At 46.7% G+C, this 27,489-nt stretch overlaps 1 protein-coding gene across 8 annotated transcripts in view; it reads right to left on the minus strand.

Moving 5' to 3' along the window:
• CPQ (carboxypeptidase Q) overlaps window positions 1–27,489 on the minus strand; it is a 398,816-nt gene that overhangs the window by 91,665 nt on the left and 279,662 nt on the right. For all 8 annotated transcript variants that reach the window (XM_041769082.1, XM_041769090.1, XM_041769085.1 and 5 more), the window contains exon 7: window positions 12,874–12,965. In XM_041769082.1, the coding sequence (XP_041625016.1) occupies window positions 12,874–12,965 (92 nt within the window). The remainder of the gene's footprint in view (window positions 1–12,873; window positions 12,966–27,489) is intronic.

The following is a 27,489-nucleotide window of genomic DNA, read 5'->3' on the forward strand; positions in this document are numbered from 1 at the left end:
GCCTGGGTCTCTGCCTCTCTCTCTGTGTCTCTCATGAATAAATAAATAAAATCTTAAAAAAAAAAAAAGGAGGGCACTTGATGTGATGAGCACTGGGGGCTACATGCAACTGAAGAACCACTAAATTCTACCCCGGAAACTAATAATACACTGTATATTAACTAACTTGAACTTAAAAAATATATACAAGAAAAAAAATAAGAGCTTCGTCAGACTTTTAGGAGAAGCTGTATGGTGCTTAAAAACATTAAATTAAAAATAAAATGGGGGAAAAAAAGTAGCCAGATTGGAAATACAGAGAAAAGCCTGGGTTCAATAACACATCTCATAATCAGATGGTCGACTCTGAAGACACATTTCAGCTCCTCGTCAACACAAGGAGAGAAGTTTCACACAGTGGCCTCTCCCCGTGATGCTGAGACCTCCCTGCTGACGACCAAAAGGTTTTTAATCCAGGGCAATCTTTAGATTTAGGCAGACTTCGATTGTAATTGCAAAAGTGGGAGTTGTTGTATGCTACAATATGCTACCCTCGGTTTTAAAAAGCTATACATTTAATGTAATTTTATTTTTCCTTTAAAGCTTTATAAATCCCAATCGCACTCCCCACAATTGATAATCCTTAAATCAAAGACGTAGAGATTGCATTTCTTGCAACAATCTCACTGAGTCATTCTCTCAGGCTCCACCATTATTTTCTAGTTTAAATTTGAAAATATAACATTTGGCATTCTGCTGTTCTAGCTCAAGAGGTGTAAATGGTGTTTTTTTTTTTTTAAATGAAAGGATGTTTCTTTCACCATGATTCATGCATGAGCCACGTTTATGAAGAGGTGTGGTCTAGACTGTTGTAGTTGCTGGTAGCCGTCCCCTTGACGTCCCCTGGGCTTCCCCTGTCAGTAATAATCAATGCACATACATCTCACCACCCTCTGTCAGTGGTAAACATCCGCTAAAAGAAGGTGGTTTTATACTCGGAAGCCTGGGAAGCATTTTTCACTTAATCAGAGTCGTCATGGGAGAAGCGCACTTCATTCCACTTGAAAATTTCAATACGAAGAGTCCACAATTGGTGGCTCTTAGGAAGATAATGCTAATTAATACTTCACACATGTCACTTCCATATAATGAAATAATTAGCTGGTAAGAAAATTATATCTGCACTCCCAATATTTTTGCACAATAGGAGTGTCAGTATAATTAGGCATTAACTACAGTTTCAGGGAACTGAAGGTAGAAGCATTGTGTACAATGAGTATTTTCTCCATCTTTATTTGCTCCTTTTTTGACTTGATGATTCTAGAAAGAGTTGTTTAAACGGAGACCTTCGGTGGGAGCCATCACTACAGTGATCAAGGTAATTGCCTCAAAGATGAACTGATGAATCACAGGGGTGGTCAGAGCCTCTCTGCAAGCTCCTGGGGGAGCCAACGGGCTGGGCGCGTGGCCCCAACTCTGTTACACTCTTGAATTTCTACTTTCCTTTCCATTCCTGATGTATTAGGCTTTGGCAGGCTGAACTACCCACAAGGGGCAGCTCTTGGTCGCAGCTACCTTTCACGGAAGAAGAGCCAACACGGTCCCTTCTGGCAGCGACAATTGTCACACACACTCCGAAAACGGTGTGCCAGGTCAGTTGCAAAGACAAGAACGTGCTAAAGGTGATGAGTCGTTTCATCTCCCAACCAAGGAAGGAATGGATTTGAGTCCACTTGCTTAGAAACAAAACAAACGAAGAACTGGAATAAGCGTTGAATCCTTTGTTCTCGGAGTCAGCGGATAACGTTTAGACGCCTCTTTGGCGCGATTCCCAGCTCCCCTCCCGACGCCCCGTCTCCCTCGGGGGGAGAGGCCCACAGGCAGCCCCTGAGGCGGATGCGATCGCGGGCACCGCAGTCCGGAGACCGCGCGGCTGCCTTCCTCTGCACCTGCTCCTCCGGCGCCTATGCTGCGGCCTTACATGAAGACACTGCTGGGTGGACGTGGTCTGGGATGTCCTTACCATCTGAGGGTGTCAAAGAATATCACACACGCGGAATCTCTGTCCTAGCCCAAGTGGGGATCCGCCCCAGCGTGTTTCTGTCCGCGGCATATCAGGCACAGTGACCTGCAAGGAGGCCGAACTTGACATGTGAGGCTCCTGCTGTATTTTCCAGGTGTCTGAGCTTTACACATGTAGAGAATATATAAATGGATAAATCCAGAGATTATTACCATGGGATTATCTCAGGGACGCGAATTTATTTTTCTTTTCTTTTTAGATTAGAGGCACTGGGAGATGTCCCGAGGTGGTATCCCAGGGGGGCCTCTGATCTGAGGGCAATCTTTTAAATAGTGGAACAAGTCAATAAATAAATAAATAAATAAATAAATAAATAAATAAATAAATAAATAGTGGAACGATCTTAACATTTATTAGCATGAGAAGGCATTTCATACCACTGACAGCTTTACTGTGGATGTTTTCTGATTTTGTCTCTCATCCAGCTAAAACTTAGAAAATGCCCCCAAGCTAAGAGAAGATTACAGCAAAGATTAAAAAGTTCTTTTTTTTTTTTTTTTTTTTTAAATCACTGTAGCCAGATTTTAGAGAGTTAACTTCTGGAACAAATAAGTATATTTATTCTTATGCTCTCCCAAGCAAGTGCCAATATAAAATATTGAGAATTACCGGTGACAGCTCAGGTCTGTATGATTATACGACATCATCCAGCCTAGGACTCCAAAGTGTCATAGAATATGGTTCTCTGTGGTTGTCCTCAAGTTTCGTGAAGGGACTTCTCCATTCTTCCGTTCGTGAGTTTGCTACAACCACCATGCCTGGTCTTATTGGTGTGGATGTGCTCCAGACTATGACAAGTGGCGTACATAGGAAATCCTATATTTAAGATGGGTAGCAGAGAAGTACATGGTCCCCGAAGTCATTATGGCTGGTCGTGGGGTAGACAAACTAGGGCAAGGTCAGGTTCTGTTGGGGCCTCATCGTTTTCACGTATGAAATAAGGAAAACGGTATATATTGCCTGGCAAGTACCAGAGTCGTGACTATTACCAAAGCCTATGAAAAGGTTCTTTTATTTATAAATGACCACGCTGATGCGAAAGATTACAATGACATCTAGTGAATAGTGCGAACCTGCTATAGATTTGTTTGGGAAATGGGATCTTTCACGATTTTTGACGGTTTCTCTTCTCTCTGTGAGTCTATCCAAATGGATTTTCAGATCTATTAAAAGGAACAAATGACTTTCCCTTACGTGGAAAAACAAATGGACAATTTTCACAAAGAACTTTTCCCTCCATTTACATTCTCTTCCCTTTGACCTTTCCTAATCCAAAGGACAAAACAGCATGATTGCTTCCTATTTGGCTCTGCAGGTTATAATAAAGTATTTTCCAGAGCTTTGGAAAGGAAAAAGGCCATGCAGTTATGCCAGTGAGGGGGAAAGGATGCGTGCCGTACACTCTCGCGGCCCTCCGTTAATGCAGGAGACCTCCCTGAAACACCTCCAGGTGCTTACTGTAGCCTTCCCTGTGATTTCATGGGGTCGTGCATCTCCCTGGACGAGTCTTATTAAATGAAACTGTGGAAATCTATAAAAGCCAATTATACTCCTCTTTTAACTAGTAATGGAAATTCTGCGGAATCTCAGAATAGTTCACGCTATGAAACCATTTAAAACCTTTGTTGAAAGGCCTTGTTGAGCTTTTAAGACGTGCGTTGTTGTTTATATATGTTTTGCCGTGTGGGGCATGAAAGCCCTTTAGAAACTCGTTCTCAGAACTCGCCTTCAAGAGAACTCTGAGACCGAAGCAGTTTAGACAAACTGGTCGCTAGGGGTAACCTCCGCTTCTAGAAAGAACGATCTCAAATGCAGGACAAGCACTTGATGAGAATATGCAAGGCTGAAGTCTTCCGAAAGAGCGTAAGGGACGGAAGCCCTAATCTTTTGGTCGGGGGGAAAAAATGATTCCAAGATCAAGTCTATCAGGGGGCAAGGGGCACGTTTCAGGCACCACGGACTTGGGTTAACACACGGAGGGGGGCCCGTTGGGGCGAGTGCCACCATGAAGACAGGAGGACACAGGGGACTCCGACTGTCGTCACGGTGTGTCCCCCGATTCTGCTCCTTGGCTCCCGTTGGATCCGCTGCCCTGCGAGCAGCCTACTGATAATCCCGCCGACTGTGGCCTCAGGACGCGGCTTCTTAGAGGACAGGGTGGACCCAGCACCCGGGAGCTGCTCCCCGGCACCATGCTTCCTGGCAGCCGCCACCTTGCTTCTCACTCTGTCCCCAGGCTGTGCCTGATGCACGCACGTGGACAGCCGAGGATTCGTGACGTGGATCCATGGCTGTGGCACAACATCCGCAGCAGCCAGCAGGAGGCCATGGCCTCCAGACCTCCCGACGGCCGCAGGTTCTCAAAAGATGTGGTGTCTGGGGGTCTCCTGGGCACAGCCTCCCACCCAGACACTCTGTCAGGCCTAGAGGTGAAGCCCTGTAGGCAAATCCATGGCTAAGACTAGGATGTGGTGACAAACGGTGAGTGACAATCGTCAGGCATTGGGAAGAGCCTTGCTAAGATGTACTGGAATCTTCGTTTCTTGAAAAGACCCTTCTGTATGAACGGACTTAAAAAATATATGTGCTCTTTAAAACATATCTTTGAATATTATTGCACTTATTTGTCTGAATAAAGGTCTCTGTTCTTGCTTTAGGAAATGTCGGGAGAGGACACCGACCTGTGCGTGCCTCCAGCTGGGCCCCTGTCCCGCTCTGTGGCACCGTGACGGGCTGCCACTAAACGACGGACGGACCCGGTTGGCGATGGCGCACTCTGTTTGCAAAATACCCAGAGAACACACCTGTCACCTCATGAGGGCTCAGCTTCCCAGCTGTCCTGTAAGAGCCACGTGCTACGCGTTGCTTCCACCAAAAGGTAAGACTGCGAGATCGGAAAAGGCCTCGGAAGGAACGTTCCTCAACCTCTTCCCAACAGGGGTGCTCCACAGGCGTCGGCAGGGTGGCCGGCATCCCGAGTCGGACCGGCTGCTTTGCGCTGTTGTTTTCTCAGCGTCAGGTTTTATTGAAACGTAGCCACCCTCGTTTGTCTAGTATTGTTTGTGACGGCTTTTGCACAACGACGCCATAATCAAGTAGAAAGACCGTATGGCCTGAAAGCCTAAAATATTTACTGTTTGGACCTTTAAAGAAAAGCTTGCCAACCTTGGTTCAGAAGACGAAGGGAAGAAGACAGTCCCGGGCAAGTTAAAATAGCACCGGTGATTCAAAAGTGGTTTGCTGACTCCGTGACTTAGGACGTTCCCAGCGCACGGGATGGGGCCCTTTGGCTCCAGAGACCCTGACCCACACGGGTCACTCGTGAGCCTGAAGCATGACACTTCAGTTCAGATTTGTGCACCCCGGTGTGCCAGGCTGATTTCCTTAGAAAACTCATGCACCCACTATGCTGTGGGTCCTTCTGGGTCAGATCACGACCCGGTTGGCAACAGGGGAAGGGGCTGAGGCAGATACTCTTTGTGCCCAGCTGTCAAACAGTCTGGATGCAAACTGAAGTCCTTCTTCGTGCTCCCAGGAATGCAGAATAAGTGAGACACGATGGCAGCCGTGGTAAGTCACAATAGACCTCAGTGTCTGCCCACAACGTTCTCGGGACCAACCGTAGAAGTATGGTTGCTGTATTTGGGTCAGCGATGGTAGCAAAGAGGTCAGGATAGGGATACTATTATCATTCGTACGTATAGAGCTACAGCCAACACCCCAGCTGGACGTCGCCGTGACCTAAAACCGTAAGATGGTGTAGGATAAACAGCCCCGTGACTGCAGGCAAAGTCCTGCCATCCAATGAATATGGAGATACCATTCTAGTTGTCAGGGCCAGTCTTTCCACTTTGAACCATTCCCGTCCTCCTACATGGAAAAAAAAGTAATAAAAACCAGCTACGAAGGAACCTATCTAGAGAGACAAAGGTAAGGGGTGACTCAAAGCCTACTCATGTTCATTCACAAGGTGACACAGTGCAATTCCCCCATATCAAGGAATATGTGATGCGTCTGCCCAGGCTGACACGCATCGATACATAAACACCACACACAGAGAAGACGCTGGGGACTCACGGTCATAGCGGAATTCTTCATAGGCTCATGCAAACAAATATAAAAGCCCTTTCCCCTTACTAAACAAAAATTAATTCATGAATTCTAATAAGACCGCAGAGAGCTCCCAGGTGTGCTGCAGAAATCATGTGAATGTTGGAACTACGAGGGGCTCCGGCCCAACACCACGCTGAGATAAATGAAATTTAAACCGGTTTTGTGATGTGCTTGACCAACTGATGCAAACATCTAGGCGCGGAAAGAAAAACACGGGGTGTGTAAGAGCCCAGCAGTAATGACTGAGACAATGACCTCTGATTACACATCTACGCTACATGGGACATTAATGGTGGAAGAAAGGCCATGCTGGAGACACGGTCCAGACACAATTATGCTCAATGGGCATGTGAGGTCCATTATTTTTATGGCCAGAGCTGCAGATGAGCACAACACTGCCCCGTCTCTGGCAGTGGCACCCTAGCCATCACACTGTAGAGAGGCACCGGGGCTGGTGAGGTGAAAACGCCTACGTAAACCCATTTGCGTGATACCATGAAGAGGCCCCACAAGCATTTCCAGTATATCGCTTTATTTTCAAATGACACATGAGGGTTGGGAGGCTGGCAGGAGCTCCACTCCTAGAAAAAGCTACGATTTTTGTGTTTTTACAGAAGAGGACATTTTGTTCCTAAGAATGACAACACGGGGATTCTGGGAAAATCTTATACACGTTCATTTCAATATTTTCTGCTTTAGGGTTGGTGAAAGGGTAAATTGACACATTTAGGATGATGATACATCTCATCTCTCATTTAATAAAACCTATTTAAAATATTGCCCTAATTAATGATTACCAGAACACAGCAGTGATCACGATCCCTGTAATTCAATTGCCAGTAGTTTGTGCAATAAATCAGGAAAAGGTTAAAATATTTTTTTATGCCAGAATAGAACATATCAATCTATTTTATTTGATTACCTTGTGTAATGAGGCTTTTTCAAGGCTAGATTACCTTACTCATTATAATTATGATAGATATTTTTGCTTAAAATGGGGAAGATTAAAAAATGTCAGCAATCTGGTTGGAACTCTTCTAAGATTTTTTTTTTCCTCCCTTGTACTTTTCAGGACATGAGAAATGACATTATGCTCTCCTCCCAAGAGCAGAGAAGAGAGGAACACGGTTCCCATGAAAAGCAGATTAGGCAAATGGCATCTGGACAACATGCATTTTATTCACTGATGTGAAAATCAAATGGAATCATCTATAATATTTTCTAGTTCCAAAGTTAAATTCCACTTTCACAGTGAGCTCTTAAAAATTACTAGAGCACTGGGATCCCTGGGTGGCGCAGTGGTTTAGCGCCTGCCTTTGGCCCAGAGCGCGATCCTGGAGACCCGGGATGGAATCCCACGTTGGGCTCCCAGTGCATGGAGCCTGCTTCTCCCTCTGCCTATGTCTCTGCCTCTCTCTCTCTCTCTCACTGTGTGCCTATCATAAATAAATAAAATAAAATAAAAATAAAAAAAATGTTTAAAAAAATTATTAGAGCACAATAACATCCTTCTGTAGGTGGAAGGATTCACTTCCTTCTCGGTGAAAACAAGCTGAATACAACCAGTAAAGAAGTTCGTATTTTTAACAAATAATTTCATCAATAAAGAATAACACAAAGCCATTCATATGCCATCTTTCTTCCCCTTTTTCTAGGATAACCTATTTTCTGGGCATAAGAGAAATCTCCCTCCCTAAACTTTTTAGGGATCATTCTCGGCTCAGGCCCCACTTTGCTCCAGTTGAGTTCCAGCAGCCCCGCACCCCTGTGAAGTCCATGCTCCTGGGAGCCAGCTTCCGCTCCGAGCACGGTGGCATTTCCATGTCCTGCTCTTCCGAGGGGGAAATATGGTCACTACAACCACTAACAGCCCCACAAAACTCACACAGGATAAAGAGGCCGTGGGTCTCCTTTAAGTCATGGGCAAGGAGGCAGGAGAGAGAGAATGTGGAGCATGAGAAGGGGAGCAGGACTTTCCCTGGGACTCTTCAGAGCCGTACGTTGACAAACAAAAAACTGTCACTCCCACAGGAAAGGTCAGAATTTAGAAGTCTAACAATACAATGTACTGGGGAGGGTGGGGAGCAACGAGGGCTCTCATGGGCTGCAGGCGGGAGCATGGATGGAGAGGCCCAGCCCGACACACGCCTGGCCTGGAACACAGCAATTCCGTTCCTAGAGAAGAGACACTCCCATGACCACCAGGCACAGGTGCACAAAAGTGCTGACGGGAGCCTTGTTCGTAATACCTACGACAAGAAACAACCCAAAGGGCCTTCGACAGGAGGATGAGCGGAGAAGTGGGGTCCAGGACACGACACAGAGCCCTCCGTGGTGGGCAGGGGCATGTTCCCCTGTGCCGCAGCACAGGGGGCTGCGATGCTGTGCTGCTGGGTGCAGGGAGCCAGGCCCCAGGGGGTGCTGGATGTGACCTCCTGAGTACAGAATCCGAGGACGTGACCCGTCTGTGGGGATGGACAGCAGCACTCCTCTTGACCCCTGGCAGAGTCAGGGGCTGATCTGAATGAGACGTCCGCTGGGGTAACAGGAACGTTCTGCGTCTTGATCTGGGTGACAGTCACCCATGGGTAGCATTTGGCAGGTATGTTGAGCTGTAGGCTTGAGACCTGTGCACTTCATTACCAAATGCCAACTCTACCCCATAACACACCGTGAGCGCGAAACACGTGCTGCTGCCCAAGGTCAACTGCGTGAACCACAAAAAATATACACATAAATGATTCTCAAATCCCTGTGCCAATATGAGGAAAGAAAGTGGGAAGAACTTTACATCTGGAAGAGAACATCCTACAACTTTTCAAAATATGGAAGGTAGCCTTTTTTTTTTTAAATTTTTTTTAGTAAAAAAGAAAAATACCTATACGTCCTTTATAGGACTTTCTGCTCTGAACTGTTATGGGCACACTGGACGAACCCACAGGATTATTTCTATTCTAGATCCAAGATATAGTAAAAAAATTCATTTTCTGGTTGAATTATTTTACCTAGTTACTGCCTCCAAAATGCTTATAGACCTCCGGGAGCCAGTCTGTTTTCCTGAAAAGGGTGTTCCAGACTTATTACAATAGAGTTGCATGTGAGTTTCAAAATTTGTACACAAACTGCAAACAGCAAGACACATTTCACAACAATCCAGTAAGGCTAGTAACTATTATAATGATTTAGACAATATTTCATTAAAAAAAAAACGTAATTGGGGATCCCTGGGTGGCGCAGTGGTTCGGCGCTTGCCTTTGGCCCAGGGCGCGATCCTGGAGACCCCGGATCGAGTCCCACATCAGGCTCCGGGTGCATGGAGCCTGCTTCTCCCTCTGTCTGTGTCTCTGCCTCTCTCTCTCTCTCTCTCTGTGACTATCATAAATAAATTAAAAAATTAAAAAAAAAAAAAAAAAAAAAAAACGTAATTATGAAGTAAAGGTTTAACTATGAACCTGAATAAAAATCTAAAAATTAGTTTGGCAAGAAGTTTCATCCTGATAAAGTTTACATCATTTCATTTTTATTTTTCTATGAACCTATGAACAAAAGTGAATTGCAAACGAAGATGTATTTACTAAGAAAAGGATAGTCAATATTAATTTTGTTAGTTTTTTTTTACAAGGGATAGTTGTTTTATTTTATTTTTTTTAGGATAGTTATTTTAAAATTTATTCCCATAAAAGTTTAGCTACATGTGTCCAGTTGAGTAGCCTTTATAGAGCTTTCACTGTTGAAAAGATCATGTGGAGAGGAAGAAGGAATATATTCAGAGTAACACGAAGAAGGCATAATTATCCTCTGCATCCTGTTTTATCCATAACTGGATGGTATGTAAGTAAAGCCAACTTCACTATTAAGAAATACCTAACAAAAATGCATAGAACAAAGGATAGTACACGTACATTTATAGTATTATAGTCATATATATATGACTAGTCATATATTATATTATAGTCATATATATATCCTTCCTGAAGGATACATAACTGGCTCAAATACTAATAACATTGTCATTTAGGTCACAAAAAATCATAAAGAAATTGTTATGTGTAACAATGTGTAAATAACAACATAAAATTATTTTATGATTTTTACTGTGTAGATTAAGGGTCACAGACATTGTTTTTTGTAAAGGATCAGATGTTTCATATTTTAGGCTTTGCAGGTGCATCCGTCTCTGCCGCATAGTCCCCTATCGACGTAAAGAACATCCTTGGCCTGAGGTCTGTACATAAACAGGTGGCAGGCTGGGTCTGGCCTGCGGGCCACAGGTTATTGGCCCCTTACTGACACAGGTTACTAATAACCGTAACTGTACCATAAAAATGCTGGAAACTGTTACTTTTACAATCACCCAAGTAGGCCCTTCACAAATCAAAGTCCCGTTCCTCCTGGACGCTGCCTACACAGGGGTGCACTCAGGTCTCGGCCATCGTCAGTACAGAGGACGGTGGCCTTCCTGGTGTCCCTTCCTGACTACTCCTCTAACCCACGTACGTATTCCTCAAGGATCAGCTGCTGAGCCATCCTCGTGACCAACATCTGCTAGCCGTCTCTCCCTTTTTTCAAAAAAATATATTTTATTTATTTATTTGAGAGAGGGAGCGAATGAGCGGAGGGCAGGGGCAGGGGGAGAAGGGGAAGCCGACTGCCTGCTGAGCAAGAAGCCTGACGTGGGCTCGATCCCAGGGCCCGCAGATCACGACTTGCCCCAAAGGCAGGTGCTTCACTGACGGAGCCCCGGGCCCCGTTTCCCCCTGGTCTTAATCCTTTGCACCTCCTGCGCTAAGCTGTACGGCGCTCGGCATCCGTCGGCAACACAGGCCTCTGTCCCAGTGAGATCCTCGCGGCAGGTAGAGTGGAGCTGGCGTCTCCTGTTTGATCAACTGGATTTCTTCCGTGTGAGCTTAGTGGCAACATTTGGGCAGAAGGGAAGATGCTTCTGGTCAAAGACTCGACTTCTTTTATTTTCTTTCTTCTGTTTCCTCCGTTTCCCCCTCATGCTCCCTTTCCTCGCTCCCTCTCTCCTTCCTTCTCTCCTCTAGATTAGGAAGTATGTCACATTCTTAGAGGGGTCCAGACAAGGTGTTGCACTTGTTTCAAGGATGGCAATAGGGCTGGAGGGTCAGAGACTATTCTGTGGGGGAGCGGACCCCGCAGGGCCTGGCCACGCGGCGCTCTCGTGGCCAGAGTCCCATCACGGGCTGGTGAGATGAAGAGCTACCCGAGATAGAAAGGCCCATGTTTTCCATTCTGGGCTTTCTTTCCATTCCTGAAAACGCAAAGCCTACCCGCCACACATACGCAGACTCTCGTGTGGAGGCAACGTTGTCAAGTAAACCAGTTCTGTCAAGGGGGTTGCACACCCTCCGGGAAAAATGCATGGATGTATTTCCCTGCCGGCCTCCTGAACACGTAGAATCAAGTCCTTTCTGACTCGTGTATTTTAGTAGGCTACAGCGAACTTGAAAACTTACAGAGGAGTAAACTTTTTTTTTTTTTCCCAGATCTAAGGAATTTCAGAGGTTGAGGAAAGGCCAAGCCGGATCCACTGCAGGTTAAATCCATTTTTTTTTCTTGGACTATATGACCGAGAATAAATATGCTTCAAACAGTTCTCAGGTATTCTCTTGTCCTTAGAGCCCAAGATGTATAGAATCTAAGAGCTCCTCCTTAAAAATACTTTAGTCACTCTTTTTTGCCTCAGGATAAAGTGTGAACTTTTTTTTCTTAAGACTTTATTTATTCATGAGAGACACAGAGAGAGGCGGAGACACAGGTGGAGGGAGAAGCAGGCTCCATGCAGGGAGCCCGACATGGGACACGATCACCCCCTGACCGAGGGCAGCCACTCCACCGCCAATACCTCCTCCCCCCCGGGGGCCCTACAGCGAGAACTCGTAAACATGAAGCATATGCTGCTGTTCAGGCTCCGTCGCTGCCCACCCCCCTCCCCGCCCCGCGCTCCTTGTCCCTGCTCTCCACACACCTGCTCTCCATGCACCCACTCTCCATGCTCCTGCGCTCCATGCACCTGCTCTCTGTGCTCCTGTGCTCCGTGCACCTGCTCTCCGTGCTCCTGCACTCCATGCACCTGCGCTCCCTGCCTCTGCGCTCACCCGCGGGCTGCTGTGCCCTGTCGCCGCCTCCACCCAGAGTGTCCCACCGCCCTGTGCCGGGTCCTGAGCCTTAGCTGCCTTCGCTTCTGTCCTCCTGTCTCTGCCTTGACGGCCCTGTTCCCGCAGCCTGGCGGCGCCGCGTTTCCCGGCCGGGCAGGACAAGCTCCCTGGCGCTGGTGTCACTGCTTAATCAGGACACTGCATGCGAGGGTGGCGGTGGGTGTCCCGTCTGCACCGCCGGTGCCCTAAGGTCAGGGTGCATCCAGAGCGGCGATGCCCGGCGAGGGTCCACCCCCAGGGAGGCCGCAAGACAATGTCATCCCCAGGACATCTGGGCCCAGGTGCGGGCGCCCTAAAGGGCCGAGCCCACGGCAAGGTCTCCCTCGGGGGCTGTGGCCATACTCAGCTCTCCCAGCCGCGGGCGTGGGGGGTGTACAGACCCCGCCGACTCCAAACCCTCTGATGGCGCAGACCTCCCTGTGACCCTGCGACCTGAAGGGTGCAGGCCACACTTCGGTTCCCTGTGACCCGGGAGGTCAGCATCCCTACCTGGGACCTGACCTGGCCCCGTGCCCCTACCTGGTGCAGCAGGTAGTACTGGAAGGCGCCGACCCCACCTTGCTCCTCCGCAGTCCAGAGCACCAAACGCAGGGTCCTCTTGGGTCGCAGCCCTGGAATGATAATAGAGGCAGTGACCCTTCCGTGGATTGAAATTCCCTTTGCCCAGGCTGCCGACCGGTGCACCTGGCAGGACGGAGGCACAGCGTGCCCCCCAGGGTCCTGGGCCCCATGTGGCCGGGTTGGAGGCAGGGGACGCTGTGCAGGGAGCGCGCATCAGGCCGCCGAGCACCAAGCAGGGGCCCCGGCCGCACACGTGGTTCCCTCGCTGCTGGGAAACACCAGGCTGTCCAGTAAGCCCTGTGGGAGCAAGGGATGCAGGCGACCTTTCAGTTACCTCATTACTCACGGCAGCCTGGTGACACTTGCATCGACTTGGGAGACACCGATGTGCATCCCAGAATTGTTCAGGCCCTTGGCAGACCTGGCACATCTAGGACCATCTCCCATCCACCATGTCTGCCCAGTAAACGGTCACTACAAGAAGTCTGTTTCTCAAACTTCAAAAACAAACAAAAACAAGCAGAAAGGAAACGGGAACACAATATGCCAAAAGTCTCGTATTTTGTGACCAAGAATCAAAACCTGTTCTGACTTGGACCTTGTAATGTCATTTTGGAGAAATGACAATGGCAGAGAAACAAGAAGCTGAGCTTGGATCTTTTTAAGAGGATCTCTCCTGGGCCATCACCCCAGGGAGCCACGGGGAAGGACTCAGAGCGCCTGTGAGATGGTCGCGCTTCGGGTCTCCAGCGTAACCACCCGAGGGCTGCCGCCGGGCTCCCGGTCGTCGAGGGAACGGGCTGCTCACGTGCAGTGTGGACGCCAAATGCTGCTGGGGTCGGAGCTCGGCACCAAGGCTCCGCTCTCCTGAGCCCCGAGCTGCGGAGCTGAACGGGAGCGACATGCCCACTGATCCGAGCCTGCTGGGAAGCCGCTTCATACGCGAGCACTTGAACATGATTAAAGGAGCGCGGGTCCAGGGTGTGGGCTGACCTGGGTTCCCATTAAAGCCTGGGTGAGTGATTTCTACAGCCAATTGCTCAGAAAACCCCACTGATGCATTCTCTGAGGCCTCTCTGGAATCTGGCCTCTGCCCTGCGAGCCCTGCGTCTGGAGCCAGCCGTCTTCCCCGGGCTGCCGTCACCCCTGACTGCTCTCTCTGGGGCCGCCTGTCACCCCGGAGCCAGAGGACCCCCTGCTCAAAACCTCCAGCAGCCGGAGTGTAAGCTTCCAGAAGGCAGCGGTTTACACACTCGGGGTCACCGGGACGCCCTCGTCCCCAGGCCCGAGGCACAGATTAGGTGCCCGATAAACAGGTGTCGAGTGAAGAAATGAATCCAAAGCGTGTTGGAGTACAATCCAAAGGCCGCCACCACTTTCCCAGCCTCGACTCCAGGCCACCCAGCTAGCTCGCTCAGGCCAGCTGTGAGAGTCGAGGAGGGAAGGTGGAGCTGGTGAGCCTGCGGTCATGTGGCACTGGCCGTGTAGCCACCAGATCTGCTTGAAATTCAGCCTCTGCGGCTGAGAAGTGGAGAGAGGATCACATGCCTGCTCCACGACTATTTTAAGGGGTCACTGTGAGGATTTTTTTTTTTTTTACATCACTGTGAGAATTAAATGAGATGTGATCACGTATGGAAGACGATCCTGAGCTTGGCATGTGCTAGACATTTAACAAACTACGAAACTCCATAATGGATATCCAGGCACAGAGCACTCACTTTTACCCCCAGACAGAAGGGGCGTCTAACCACTTATACGGGGAGTTCTTTCGTTGCCACTTAGGTGCTGCTGATGAAGAATCCTCGAGTCCCCACTGCCTGCACCAGAGTCCAACTAGCTGCTCACATTCAAAGCACGAACTCGAACTGTTGCAGGAAGAAGTCTACTCAGTATATCTAAAAATCACAGTCTTGCGTTGCTCTAAAGAAATGCACTTAATGCCGATTTAAATCCAACGACATGTTGCTGGCAACATAGAAAAAATAAGAAAGGATAAAGAACTGCAAATGAAAATTCTGAACTTTTTTTAATCCACAGAAAGAAAAAAAATACACTTCCTTTTCACATTATCTCTGCACTGGCAGCGAAACAATGCCAAATTATTAAAATGACGGAATTCTCTCAGTAGGGATAAAGGCGCAGTTAGCACAGGTTAGAAAAAGAAATATCAGTTTTCAAAAGCAAACGCCCTGACTTCCCTGTAGTGTTGCTCCACCTGAAAATCATTATCGTCCAGGATGCGTCTCCCTCACATTTCCAATCAGCCAGATGGCCAATGACGTTATGTTAAGATAATAAAGAAGTAATCAGCTTGAAATGAGGATTGCTGAGGCCTCCAAACAACAGCAGAGCCGTCGGTGCATAGCTGGCCCTGGAAAGACAAACGGAGCCTCCCGGGGGCCTTGAGAATGGAGTCGGGCCCGTCTGCGGGGAGCACCAGTGCCCGCCGCACACGCAGGGTGAAGGGCTGGACGGGAGGTCGGAGGCAGCGGCAGGGCAGGTGCCTGGCCCGTCTCCAAACTCTCCACTCTGACATTCTGGGTGTCTTGACGCCCAAGACAGACGCACGGGACTTCATTCAATGACCATCCCTCATCCTTGGGTGGGGTTCGGGGCCCCCGAGGCACCCGAGTCTGCGGATGGGCAGCGCGGGGGCCCGGAAGATGCTGGCTGAGAATCTGGGAAAGTACTGGTTGGCTCCTGGCTCTGCGATTCTGGCTAGATCCCGAATCTCCCTGGGCCTCCGTGTCTTCATCTATACAAGAAGGAAAATGCTCATTGCCTCAGGGATTGTTAAGACAATTAAGTGAGACGAGGCAAATGTCTATCAAGCGCAGTCCTGGCACATAATAGGCTTTCCAGAATCGTTGGTTAGCTTCTTTCTATATCATCCCATACAACTCCTTAGTCTGTGTGGGTCGCCACCCGGGAGAGCCTCTGGGAAAGCCAGGAAAGATGCGGAGTCCTCATACTCCTCCTTAGGAACCTGGGAATATCTGTTTATGCAAAGGGTGTAGTCAGCCCAGGGAAAAGTCCAAGTGTCCTCTAACTTTGTAGAAAAACACATACCGCCTCTTTCAGTGCAGAGTGCTTCCTCATCTTAACGTAGAGCAAACCCAAGTCCAAGTAAACCGAAATGAGTTCCTCACTTCCTAAAAAGTGAAGGCCAATCAAAATGGTGCGTTTCTGAATAAAGTCAAAGAGCTGGGTAGATCTGAAAACTCAATAGAGCTGATACAAGGATATCTATTATTTGTCATTTTAAGTGATGTAATTTATTGTGTATCTCCAATTCAAACTAGATTTAAAAGCTAAGAAAGAATTCTAAGTACATAAAATGGCAACAAAAATAATAAAGAAAAATCACCAATAGCAAAACAACACAGTGATAGGAGGTCAAATGTAGGGATTTCATTTTGTGGTAGAACCGGGGTAGATGAACAGCTCGGTAGTCATCCTGACTCCCAGCCCTGGCCGGGGCCATGCAGCACCAGCGCCTGCAAACACGTGCAAGAAAGTCTTACAAATGGAGGTGAGTGGTAGGACTCTGGTCTTAGCTGCCCGGGAGTCAGGTGTCATTGAAGTTTTGTCAGAAAACAGGCAATTAGGTCCCCTGTGGATGTTCAGAAACTTCTCAGAACTCTGTCGACCTCCTGGAATTTCTATTAAGAGCTCCAGAAAGTGCAGTGCACATTTTACAGCATCTGGTGCCCCTCTTAAAAAAAAAAAAAACATAAACTGATAATATGTCAGGATTTTGTCTTGTTTGTGAACCAGGATCTACATGGATTTCACTTTCATTTTACTGAGGAAACTAATAACGCTAATGGGAAAACAGTACGTCGGAGAAAAGGTCAAAACAATCTGGTTGGACTTTATTTTTCATTATTATCAAACTCAGAGATGAGAAGGCTGAGAGGTGACTTTCATTAAACTGATAAACTGAAAAGGTCAGTTGATTGTCCTTTACTTGCACCGAGGGGACAAAGCAAAATACACTCACATTAACCCGGCCCCGTACGTAGCTTTCCCAAATCATGAATTCTAAAGAATGCTATTTGTCAACCATGTGTATTGACCCACAGGCTCATTTGCTGCTCAGTTTCAGTCCCTCCAGAACTATGTGCGCGTCTTGTTCTCCCTTCTATGACCTAACTTTGCAGGGAAAACACAACTTTCTCTTAAGGTAGATACTGAATACTTCTTTTCCATATAAATGCACTAGTTCAGAAATACACTTGTTGCCCAGCTTTCTTTTATCGATAGTTCAGAAGACTGCCTATACTTAGGGATTTCTGTTCCTGCAATAAACCTAATCATAAATCTTAAAAAAAATAAACCTAATCAATGTCATCTCTGAGTATAGGATAATTACACGCTGAATAAGAAGAGGCAGTAAGTGAGCGTAGCGGCTAAACACATGGATCTGGAGGTCAAGACCTAGTTCTACTTTGGGCAAGTTATGTAATTTGTCATATGGTATATAAGTACATCATCACTGTTTTCTTCCTTTTTAAAAAAAATAGGCATGGTTGGCCACATTAATTATTTTAGTGAAATAAATGGTAATACTTCTCTTTATAATAAGGCAGGAATGGAAAATCACTTTGAAGATCTTTTGCTTTTGGAAAAATCGCTTGGTATCTTAGTTATGTAAATATAAAGCAATTAGGTGCTTTTGGGGGTTATTGGGACAGGGCAATAAATTGGGCTTAAAAATTTATTTAAATTCAAATTCATTAACATACACTGTGTTATTAGTTTCAAAGGTAGAATTTAGTGATTCATCACTTGCATGCAACATGCAGTGCTCATTATTTCAAGTGCCCTCCTTGATGCCCATCACCCAATTACCCGCCCCCCATTTACAGGTGCACCAAAAATCATAAGATACTTAGGAACAAACCTAACCAAAGAGGTAAAGGATCTGTACTCTGAAAGCTATAGAACTTCTTATGAATTTCTTATGAAAAAATTGAGGAAGACACAAAGAAAGAGAAAAACATTCCATGCTCAAGGACTGGAGGAGCAAATATTGTTAAAATGCTTATGCTACCCAAAGCAGTCTACACATTCGATGCAGTCCCTATCAAAATAACACCAGCATTTTTCACATAGCTGGAACAACCAATCCTAACATTTGTATGGAACCATAAAAAGACCACAAACAGCCCCAGTACTGTTGAAAAAGAAAACCAAAGCTGAAGGCATCACAAGGCCCGACTTCAAGCTCTATTACAAAGCTGTGGTCACCAAGACAGTGTGGTCCTGGCACAAAGACGGGCACATAGGTCAATGAACAGAACGGAGAACCCAGAAATGGAGCCTCAACTCTACTGGTCACCTCATCTTCAACAAAGCAGGAAAGAAAATTCCATGGAAAAGACAGTCTCTTCAACAAACGGTGCTGGGGAAATTGGACAGCTACGTGCAGAGGAATGAAACGGGACCATTTCCTTACTTAATACACAAAAATAGACTCGAAATGGATGAAAGACCTAAATGTGAGGCGGGAATCCATCAAAATCCTAGAGGCGAACACACGAAGGAACCTCTTTGGCCTTGGCCAGAGCAACGTCTGGCGAGACACGTCCCAAAAGTGAAAATGAGCCGTCGGGCCCCCATCAAGAATAAACGCTTCTGCACAGCAAGGGAAACAGTCAGTAGGACTAAAGGGCAACCCACACAATGGGAGGAGGTGGTTGCAAATGGCATAGCAGATAAAGGGCTGGCATCAAGATCTGTAAGAAACTTCTCAAACTCAACATCCAGGAACTGAGTTGGTTTTTATTCTGTCTGTCTGTCTCTCTCTCATAAGCTGCTGCCTCTGCGTCATCGGGAGGAGCAGCCTGGACGCCGGGCAGGAGGCAGATCAGTGCATAGAAGGAGCCCAGGTCTTCCAGGAGGAAAGCCTGGCGGCCTCACCTCTGCCTCCGTGGATTGGGGGTGGGGGATGGAGGCCTGTTGGGTCAGGGTGACGATGACTAGGGTCCTGGACAGAGAAAGTCCTGGGAACAACTGAAATAAGGTGACCCTGATGCAGGGAGGCGTCCGGGCTGTTGGCAGGGCTCCACACAGTCACCCAAGGTTTAGGGGAAGAGCTAACTTCGGCCCAGCACGAGGCAGCTCTGGAAGCTCCTCCAGTGCCAGCTACCCCGGCACAGAGACCGTGATTTAGGGAAGAAGAGGTGAGGGTGGGAACGTAAGCGAAGAGAATTGTCATGCTGCCCCCCAAACCCGCACCGTGTGCCTCAGGAGCACAGCACCGTGCGGAGGCCAGACAGGCGGCTGTCCCAGGGGGTCCAGCGACAGGTTTCTGCAGGACCAGCGACCTACTCGGCCTGGGAACAGGCCCAGGACCCCTGGGCAAAGTGGAAGCAGTGGGGCAGGCGGGGGGGGAACCCCAAAAGGGGGTAGCAGGCTTCCTGCTAATAAGGACTTCGGAGGCTTGAAGGATTAACTGGAGATTAAAGAGACGCGATTGTATGTTCCACCTACGTTCGTGGCGCAGGTCGTAACCGCGATACTTTCCATAGTTCCAAGAGTCCCACCTCGTTATGATTACTAGGATTCCATCGGGCGGGAAAACCACAGTCAGCCACTGCTGACGCGGCGACACTGTGGCCACCAGGTGCGAAGGCCATGTCTGGCCCTACCCGGGTTCCCACTCTCCTCCACCGCTCTGCCTTGCAGTCCAAGCCCCAGTCATGTCACATTTTCTATCGCCGAGCGTGCCAGGCTATCTCAGGTTTTGTGTCCTTTGTATATACATCCTCTTCCTCTACTTCACTTTTTCCGCCTGGCAAACTCCTATTCATCCCACAAAGTCCATCTGTGTTATTAGTCTCCCTGGGAGAGCTCCCCTAACTCTGGGGCCAGGTTGCTGCTCCTTCCTCAGTGCTCCCCTAGAACATCATACGTCTCTCTCTTTTCATTTCAACCACGCTTCAATGCTGATCTCCCCACCGACCATTAATTTCCTGAGACTTACTCGTTTCTCCTTTTCATCATCGTGGCCCAGGACCTGACATTTAATAAGCGCTGAAGAAATGTTTATTGACTGACTGAAGGACTGACTGAAGGAATGAATGCCGACATACATCTATGTGAGTATGAATGGAAGCCACTGCCTTCTCATTTAATCTAAAGCATATTGGTGCCTCCTGACCTCAGGAAGTCGTAAGATAGGCTTTTTCTTATTATTTATTTTATTTTTTAATTATTTTTAATTTTTTTTTTTTTGTGAAACCGAAGCCCAAATAACACAGGTAAAACCACCCCCGTAGCCTAGAGAATTAGATGCGCTTCCACGTCAACATTTGCTTCAGCTGCTATTACATTTTTTGCAGCACAGATGGGTCTGCTAAAAATTTAGTACAACAGCTTTTGTTTTTTTGTTTTTTTTTTTAAAGATTTCATTTATTCATTAGAGACACAGAAAGAGGCAGAGACACAGGCAGAGAGAGAAGCAGGAAACCCGATGTGGGACTCGATCCTGGGACTCCAGGATCACGCCCTGGGCCGAAGGCAGGTGCTCAACTGCTGAACCACCTGGGCATCCCAGCTTTTGTTGATTAAGACATTAAATAAATATATCATGGTCAACAGAGATCTTCCCATCAGCTCACTGTACTAAACTATAGGTATGTGTATTTTGAACGCCAACAACTCTCCTTAATTTTTTACGTAGGCATTTTTTTCTGGTTATAAAAAACAATATATATTCTTTTTAAAACTGAAAACCGGGGCACATGGGTGGCTCCATTGGTTCAGTGTCTGCCTTCGGCTCAGGTGATGATCTCAGGGTCCTGAGATCGAGGCCCATGTTGGGTGTCACACTCAGTGGGAAGCCTGCGTCGCCCTCTCCCCCTACCCCTCTCCCTGCTTGCACTCTCTCTCTTTTCCTCCCTCTTAAGTAAATAAATAATTTTTTAAAAATCCTGAAAAGTAAGGAAAACAATTTAAAAAATGGAAAGAAAAACAACCTCAAGGCATATTGCTCTACTTGTAAATTTTGTTTGTAAGTATGCAAATACACACATATGATAGTGATATTTTATATACAGTTTTATGCTATTTTTTTCCACTCAAAATCATGGCATTCATGGCCTTATCTACTACGATTAATAACCTTCAAGAAAATGATTCTTAATCGTTTCAGCTCCTGTCTTATTATTGGACATTTAAGGTTTTTATCCTTAGAACAAGTTCTTAAAAGAAGAAATATTGAATCTAAAGACTATACACATTTTTAAGGCTCTTGAGACATGTCACTAATGTCCTAAAGACATGTTACCAATTTATATTCCCACCAGCAGTTATGTAAGACTCTTCACTTCCGCTAAATGTGGAATTTTATTCCTAACTCCTTTGTTTTGATAGGCGTCAACATGTTGTTTCTACTTTTCAATACTGTATTCTACTCATTTTCAGCCAAAATGATCACACACACACACACACACACACACACACACACACAAACACACACACACGCACTCAATCTGTAGTGTTTTCTAACTTGATTGAGACAAATGTTAAGTTTATTTCTGACGCCTGGCTAGAGTTAAAATATGTGAATTTCTTTCTCTTGTTTAAATTGTCTGATAGTGGGGCTTTTTCATCAGTGTATTTCCAAGGTTACGTTAGTATCCTGTAGGGATCCTAAGTCTGATGTAGTTGGCACCTTTAAACATACTATTTCTTTTTCCCCATCATTATTTAGAGTGTTTTTATCTGCAAGGAGAAATTGAGAAGCCTGGTTAATGATAGATTTGAACTCTTGAATCACATTTCCGTTAAGAGTCCCACCTCGCAACCTCCAATGGGGAAAATTCAAACGCATAGCATGATATCTAAGAAAATGATGGCAAATCAAGTGCAAGTACCAAGACTTCTCTTACAAAATCACACTTACTAGAAGGATTCTTGACATTTCATTTCTTATGAAGATGGCACCGTACGAGAAGAACAAATGCATTTATACCTGAATCAGGGATTACGAGGTGGTATACGAGGTGGTAATACATCTCCAACACGTGACTGAGATGACGAGATTCCTGGGATCTCCTTTCAATACCAAATAGCAGACATGAAGCACAGGCTGTTTATCACGCAGAGGCCCTCATTAGGGGAGCTCTTTCGAGCGCTCCTTTTTAGGGTTAGGGTAGACGGGATTTTATCTTCAGTTTTCAAGATGTTCTTTGAGTATAAAATCAGTTATGAGATTACCTACACTTGTTTTAGGGACCACTAATTAACCATAATTTTTTTTCTTGATTTAAGTTTGGGTTTTCAGGCCATAACACATTTGATAGTATCAATACATTTTTTAAAAAGTAAATAAATAAATATATAAATTATTTATGCAATAAATAAATAATTATGCAATAAATAAATAATCTATTTATTTATTGCATTTTTCAAAATGAACAATATATTACTTTGACCTGTTTATAAGCCATTAATCATCTGCTTTTTGACACATATTTCCTTTTTATTTTTTAAAAATTTTATTAATTTTTTAAATTTATTTTTTATTGGTGTTCAATTTGCCAACATATAGCATAACACCCAGTGCTCATTCCGTCAAGTGCCCCCCTCAGTGCAGTGCCCGTCACCCAGTCACACCAACCCCCAGCCCACCTCCCCTTCCACCCCCTTAGTTCGTTTCCCAGAGTTAGGAGTCTCTCATGTTCTGTCTCCCTTTCTGATATTTCCCACTCATTTTCTCTCCTTTTCCCTTTATTCCCTTTCACTCTTTTTTATATTCCCCAAATGAATGAGACCACATAATGTTTGTCCTTCTCCGATTGACTTATTTCACTCAGCATCATACCCTCCAGGTCCCTCCCTGTCAATACATTTTTTGAAATCAGTTTTGAGCCACAACCAAACCCTCGTCTTCTTGCGCGCCACTCCATTCTTGGCTCCCAAGGTGATCTCGGCCAACGTTTCTGCTGAAGGAAAATCTCACCACCGGACAACAAAACCATCAAAATCCCCCCCCCCCTTTCTTTCCGACTGCACTGTGGCGACCACACTTTGAGCCCTTGCATCACTGCAGTTGCCAACTGTTTCCCCCGATTCCCTCTGTACCCTGCCGCCAGATTCATTTTTCTACAATACTGCTTTGAACGTTTCCCTGGCTGCGTGACAATCTTGAATCACTCCTGACCACCTATGGCAGCAGCCCGCCTCCACGCTGGTTTTGAACGTGCATCTCTATCAGTACAATTTCGAGCATGCACCGACACGTACGTGTACTTACGTATAAACGACACATACACATACGGCCATACACTTACTATGCTAGTAAATGGTCTTTGTTTTTCTTTTGAAGATAAAGAACAAATGCCTTCCTGTACCCAGAGGGCGAGCCCATGTCACGCCCGGCGTCAGAGGCTACTGGCCCCCAACCTGGAGCCCAGCAGCATTAGCAGGCACCTGAGGCTTTGTACAGGCCGGTTCCAATCTGCCCTCCAGACGCTCCTCCAATGAGTCCCCTTTCCAAAGCCTACATTTCAGGTAGATTGATCCCTTCATTTTCTTCCTGTCTCTGTACTTGCGCTCCTACCCTTGATCCTACCCCGCTTGCCCTTCCTTCGGCTCTTGACTTACCTATATCCCCAACAGCTTTTAAGACCCCGTTCAAATTCCTCCTGTTCCATCTCTCCTTCCTCGGAACCTCAGAACTGTTATTTCCCGTTCCACCCTCTTGGCAACTAATCACGATCAATGTGCTTTCTGCTTTGGGTCTGCACACGGAGCTCCTGGTCGATCCAAGGGCTCCGTACGTACTTGTTGATGAACGGGTTAGCTCGCCTAATGGAAACTGTTGTACGCTGCAGCAAGACAGACACAGATTAGATCTATAACGAGAACTTTTGGACAGAGGATATTTTTAAACATTAAATAGGTTAACGGTTACATCAGCCTAAGGGAAACTAGAAGCTGGAAATAAGGTTGAGCTTGGGCAGGTGTGGGGCACGGAAGGAGGCTGGAATCTTTGCATCTCTCTTGGAGCTAGAATATTCTAATCAATGCCCCTGCAGACATGGAGCCCATCACAGGGACACGGGACTGGCATTTTTCTCAGGAGAAGTGTTTGGCCTTCCAGGAGACGTGCTGTTTATTTCAAACATTTTCATTCCTCACTTATGGAGAGTGTGAGACACATTTGTATTCTCCAGATAAAACTCAGAGGCAACGCAGGGGTGTTTACATGAAATTTCAATGCTTCAAAATTTATGAACCTTACACTACCAAGGTAATGGATTATTTGACCTTATGGAGTTTTTGCTTTTCCAGGTCATTGTGTCACATCATATGTTTAAAAGCTGTTGGGGTAAGAAAGAAATTTTATATAGAGTCTGTTAAAAGTATTTATAGGAGCTTGTCAAGATTTACTTCAAACCTCAGGGGATTGTCATACGAGAAAGGCTCCCCAGGTCTATCTGCTGGCCTCCTCGGGCTGAGCTTATGGGGTGTGTTTGGTGACTGAGAACACTCCGCTTCTGAAATGAAACCAAACCCATGCGCTTATGAGCTTAGTGTGGGAAGGAATGTGATGCCTCCATTCCCGGAACTTTTCCCAAGACCCCTGTCCTCAAACCTTAAAACCAAACTACTAGATCTTTTTTTTTTTTTAACACTGTGTAGACACCAACACTTGAAAGAACATTATTTCCTGTGATATTCCAACTTATTTAATTTCCACATTTAACATTTATTAAGACATTCATTAAGACATATCATTAAGACATCCATCTTACGAGACACATGCATGCATTTAAGAATTCGACTCCATAAAAGAAGCAACTACAATTCTGTCACGGGGGAAGTAAATATACAAATTGGCAAATACATGGACTAACTGTGCAGAAACCAAAAAGATTAAATGGGATAATCAAAGCTACTCGAAATATCAGACTCATTCATCCAACAAGTCTCTCTCTGCTCCAGGAACTGAGAGATTCAGGGCTGAGGAGCCCAATCATGCTCCTTGGACTTGCGGAGCTTACAGTCCTGAGGACAAAGACGGTAAGAAACCCCCTACGTCGTTCTTGTCACTACTGCCATCGCTGTCATCATTGCTGTAGGCACTGGGAATTCATCTAAAAATACTCATCTTTTAAAAATGAAGTTATCAAAAAAATAAAAAATAAAAAAAATAAAAATGAAGTTATCCTTGCTCTGGATGGAGAATCCGAGAGAGGAGAGAGAGAAAGAGAGGAACCAGAGCTGGGTTCAGAAGTAAAGCTGAGAGTAGGGCAGCAAGGTCACGAGAGCCTAGGTGAGGGCAGTCACTCAGCAGCACAGCATTGACGCATCGCCCGTGGGATTTGAGGGGTGGCCGACACCGGTGCAAGCTGGGAAGGGCGGCCCGGGCTCACCAGGCACTCCGCACTGCACCAGATGCTGTGCCAAGATCTTTCCAGATAATATTTCATGTAACTTTAGAAACACTACCCCCTTTAATTCTGCAAAGCAACTAATACTGCCTTTGCCTGTTACACACAAAGAAGCTTAATTTCAATGCTTTCAATTAATTCACGTGCCCCAAAACGACAGAACTAACCAGTAAATGATGGAGCTGGGATGCTGAGGGCCCAACCCATGCTTTCAACCACTTCGGGCTTCCGCTTTCCCAGGCGCTGACCTGCAGGGGAAGATCTCACTAGTCCTGTGCCCTCTCCCACCTTTTTTTTTTTTATGGTGAAACTCTCACATTGGAGAATATAATCTAACAAAGCTCCCGTGTCTCTTCCTATTACTCAAAGGCCCATCTCAGCACCTTCCACTTCCATCTCAAACTGTCCAATATGGAAGAGACAAAATGGCAGCGATCCGGCCTGTAGACCGTGTGGTCAGTAGGGTTAGGACTGAGGCCACTGCCAGGAAGGACACTTTCTAGGTTGATGGAGATAAGCAATCGGATCCTAGGACATTCAAAAGCTGAATAACACTGGAATTTCAGCCTTACAGCAACGGGAATGAGAAATGTCTTCAACTGCTGGGTCTGAAAATCATCACGAGCTTGAAACAAATAGGAAACAGAGACGGAGAATGACTTATTTCCCGTGTAGGTCGCTGAAGACTCACTTGCATTTTTTGGAAGCTGAGCTCCAGAAATAATTAAATTGAATCTAAAAATCTATAAGCCTAGCATCCATTTGGGCAAACGAACAAAATCCATTTTGTGCACACAAAAGTCACAGGGATTCTCAAGAACCAGGAAAATATTATTGTCAAGATGACTGTGGAAAAGCATGTAAACATTTTAGTCTTTGTGTCAACAGTTAAGTCCTTTTGCAAAACACAACTTCCAAGGACATTGCATGGGTTTTAAGTTCTCCTGTGGAAAAATGATTTTTTTTTTTAAGCATCCAGTTTCACTGTTCTCCACAGAGGGAGATTATTCCGGAGGGAGAGTCGTAATCGGGTTTAGGAACAGATCTGGGGGGCCACGGGGGGCAGGAGGTACTGGGGGCTTACCACGATGCCAGACCCTGTGCTATGTTCTCTCCAGACATTATTCACTTAATTTGCACGATGATCCCATGATCCCTGGACCATTAAATGCCTGGGAGTGTCATCCCTAAGGTACAGACAAGGAAACAAAGACTAAAAGGACGTGAGTGATTTGCATGACGTCTGAGGACAAATCTGGATGTCCCTTTCCCCCGGTGTCCACGCCTCTCCCCTAGACCGCCCCAACTCGACCCGTACACTGAGATGTGCTCAGACCTGCGGAAGACGAGAATGATCAGGCAAACGCTAAGGCAGAGCCACTCCAATGACGTGAGTTGGTTTCTGATGGATGTTTCACCGGTCAGCCCTGTCCTGAGTCACTAGTGTTAAGACACGACTAGCGACCACAGAGGACGGGGCTTGTCAAGCCCTCCTGTTCACGTCCCCGTGGACCCCACTGTCTGACCCTCCTCAGATTCGTACAGTAGGACAGGAAGAGGACAACGACAATAACTCGGGCAAGTATAATCCTAGGCAGTAACAGGTCGCGTGACGGTGGCCTCTCAGAGCACATCGTTGCCAATGCCCCCACTCCCAGGATGACGTGTGACGAGGTGCCCACTGGCAGGTGCCTACTGGCAAGCACGGGAGGCAGGATGGCGCCCGGTGGCTGGTGGTCTCCCCACGGGACCCGGGAGGAGGGTCGTCAGCCTGGGGCTGTGGCTGGCGATGGGCAACACAAACTGGGGAAGTGAAATGGCAGATGGGGTGGGGGGGGCACTGTGTGTGTAAGGACAGAGGGGACTCGGCCCGTGGTCCCAGGCCCGTGGTGAGAACCTGCGGGCTCCTACCCTGCGTGGGGCCTGCACCCCAGGGAGCAGCCTGTGAGTGGGTGATGGTGGCGACAGGGGACCTCAGGGACACACTCATGGGACACCGACAGGGAAGTCCCTGTTTGGGCCCCACAGCCCGACATGTGAGCAGCTTGGTCCCGGGGATCCATCGTGTCTGCGCAGGCCCCTCGGCCACGGGTGGCAGGCCGGAGGTTCGTCTGCACACAATGCACAAACAGCCGACGGCACCCAAGAGCAGGCCAATGCC

This window comes from Vulpes lagopus, chromosome 9, assembly GCF_018345385.1.
Source record: "Vulpes lagopus strain Blue_001 chromosome 9, ASM1834538v1, whole genome shotgun sequence".
In the NCBI taxonomy this organism is placed as follows: Eukaryota; Metazoa; Chordata; class Mammalia; order Carnivora; family Canidae; genus Vulpes; species Vulpes lagopus.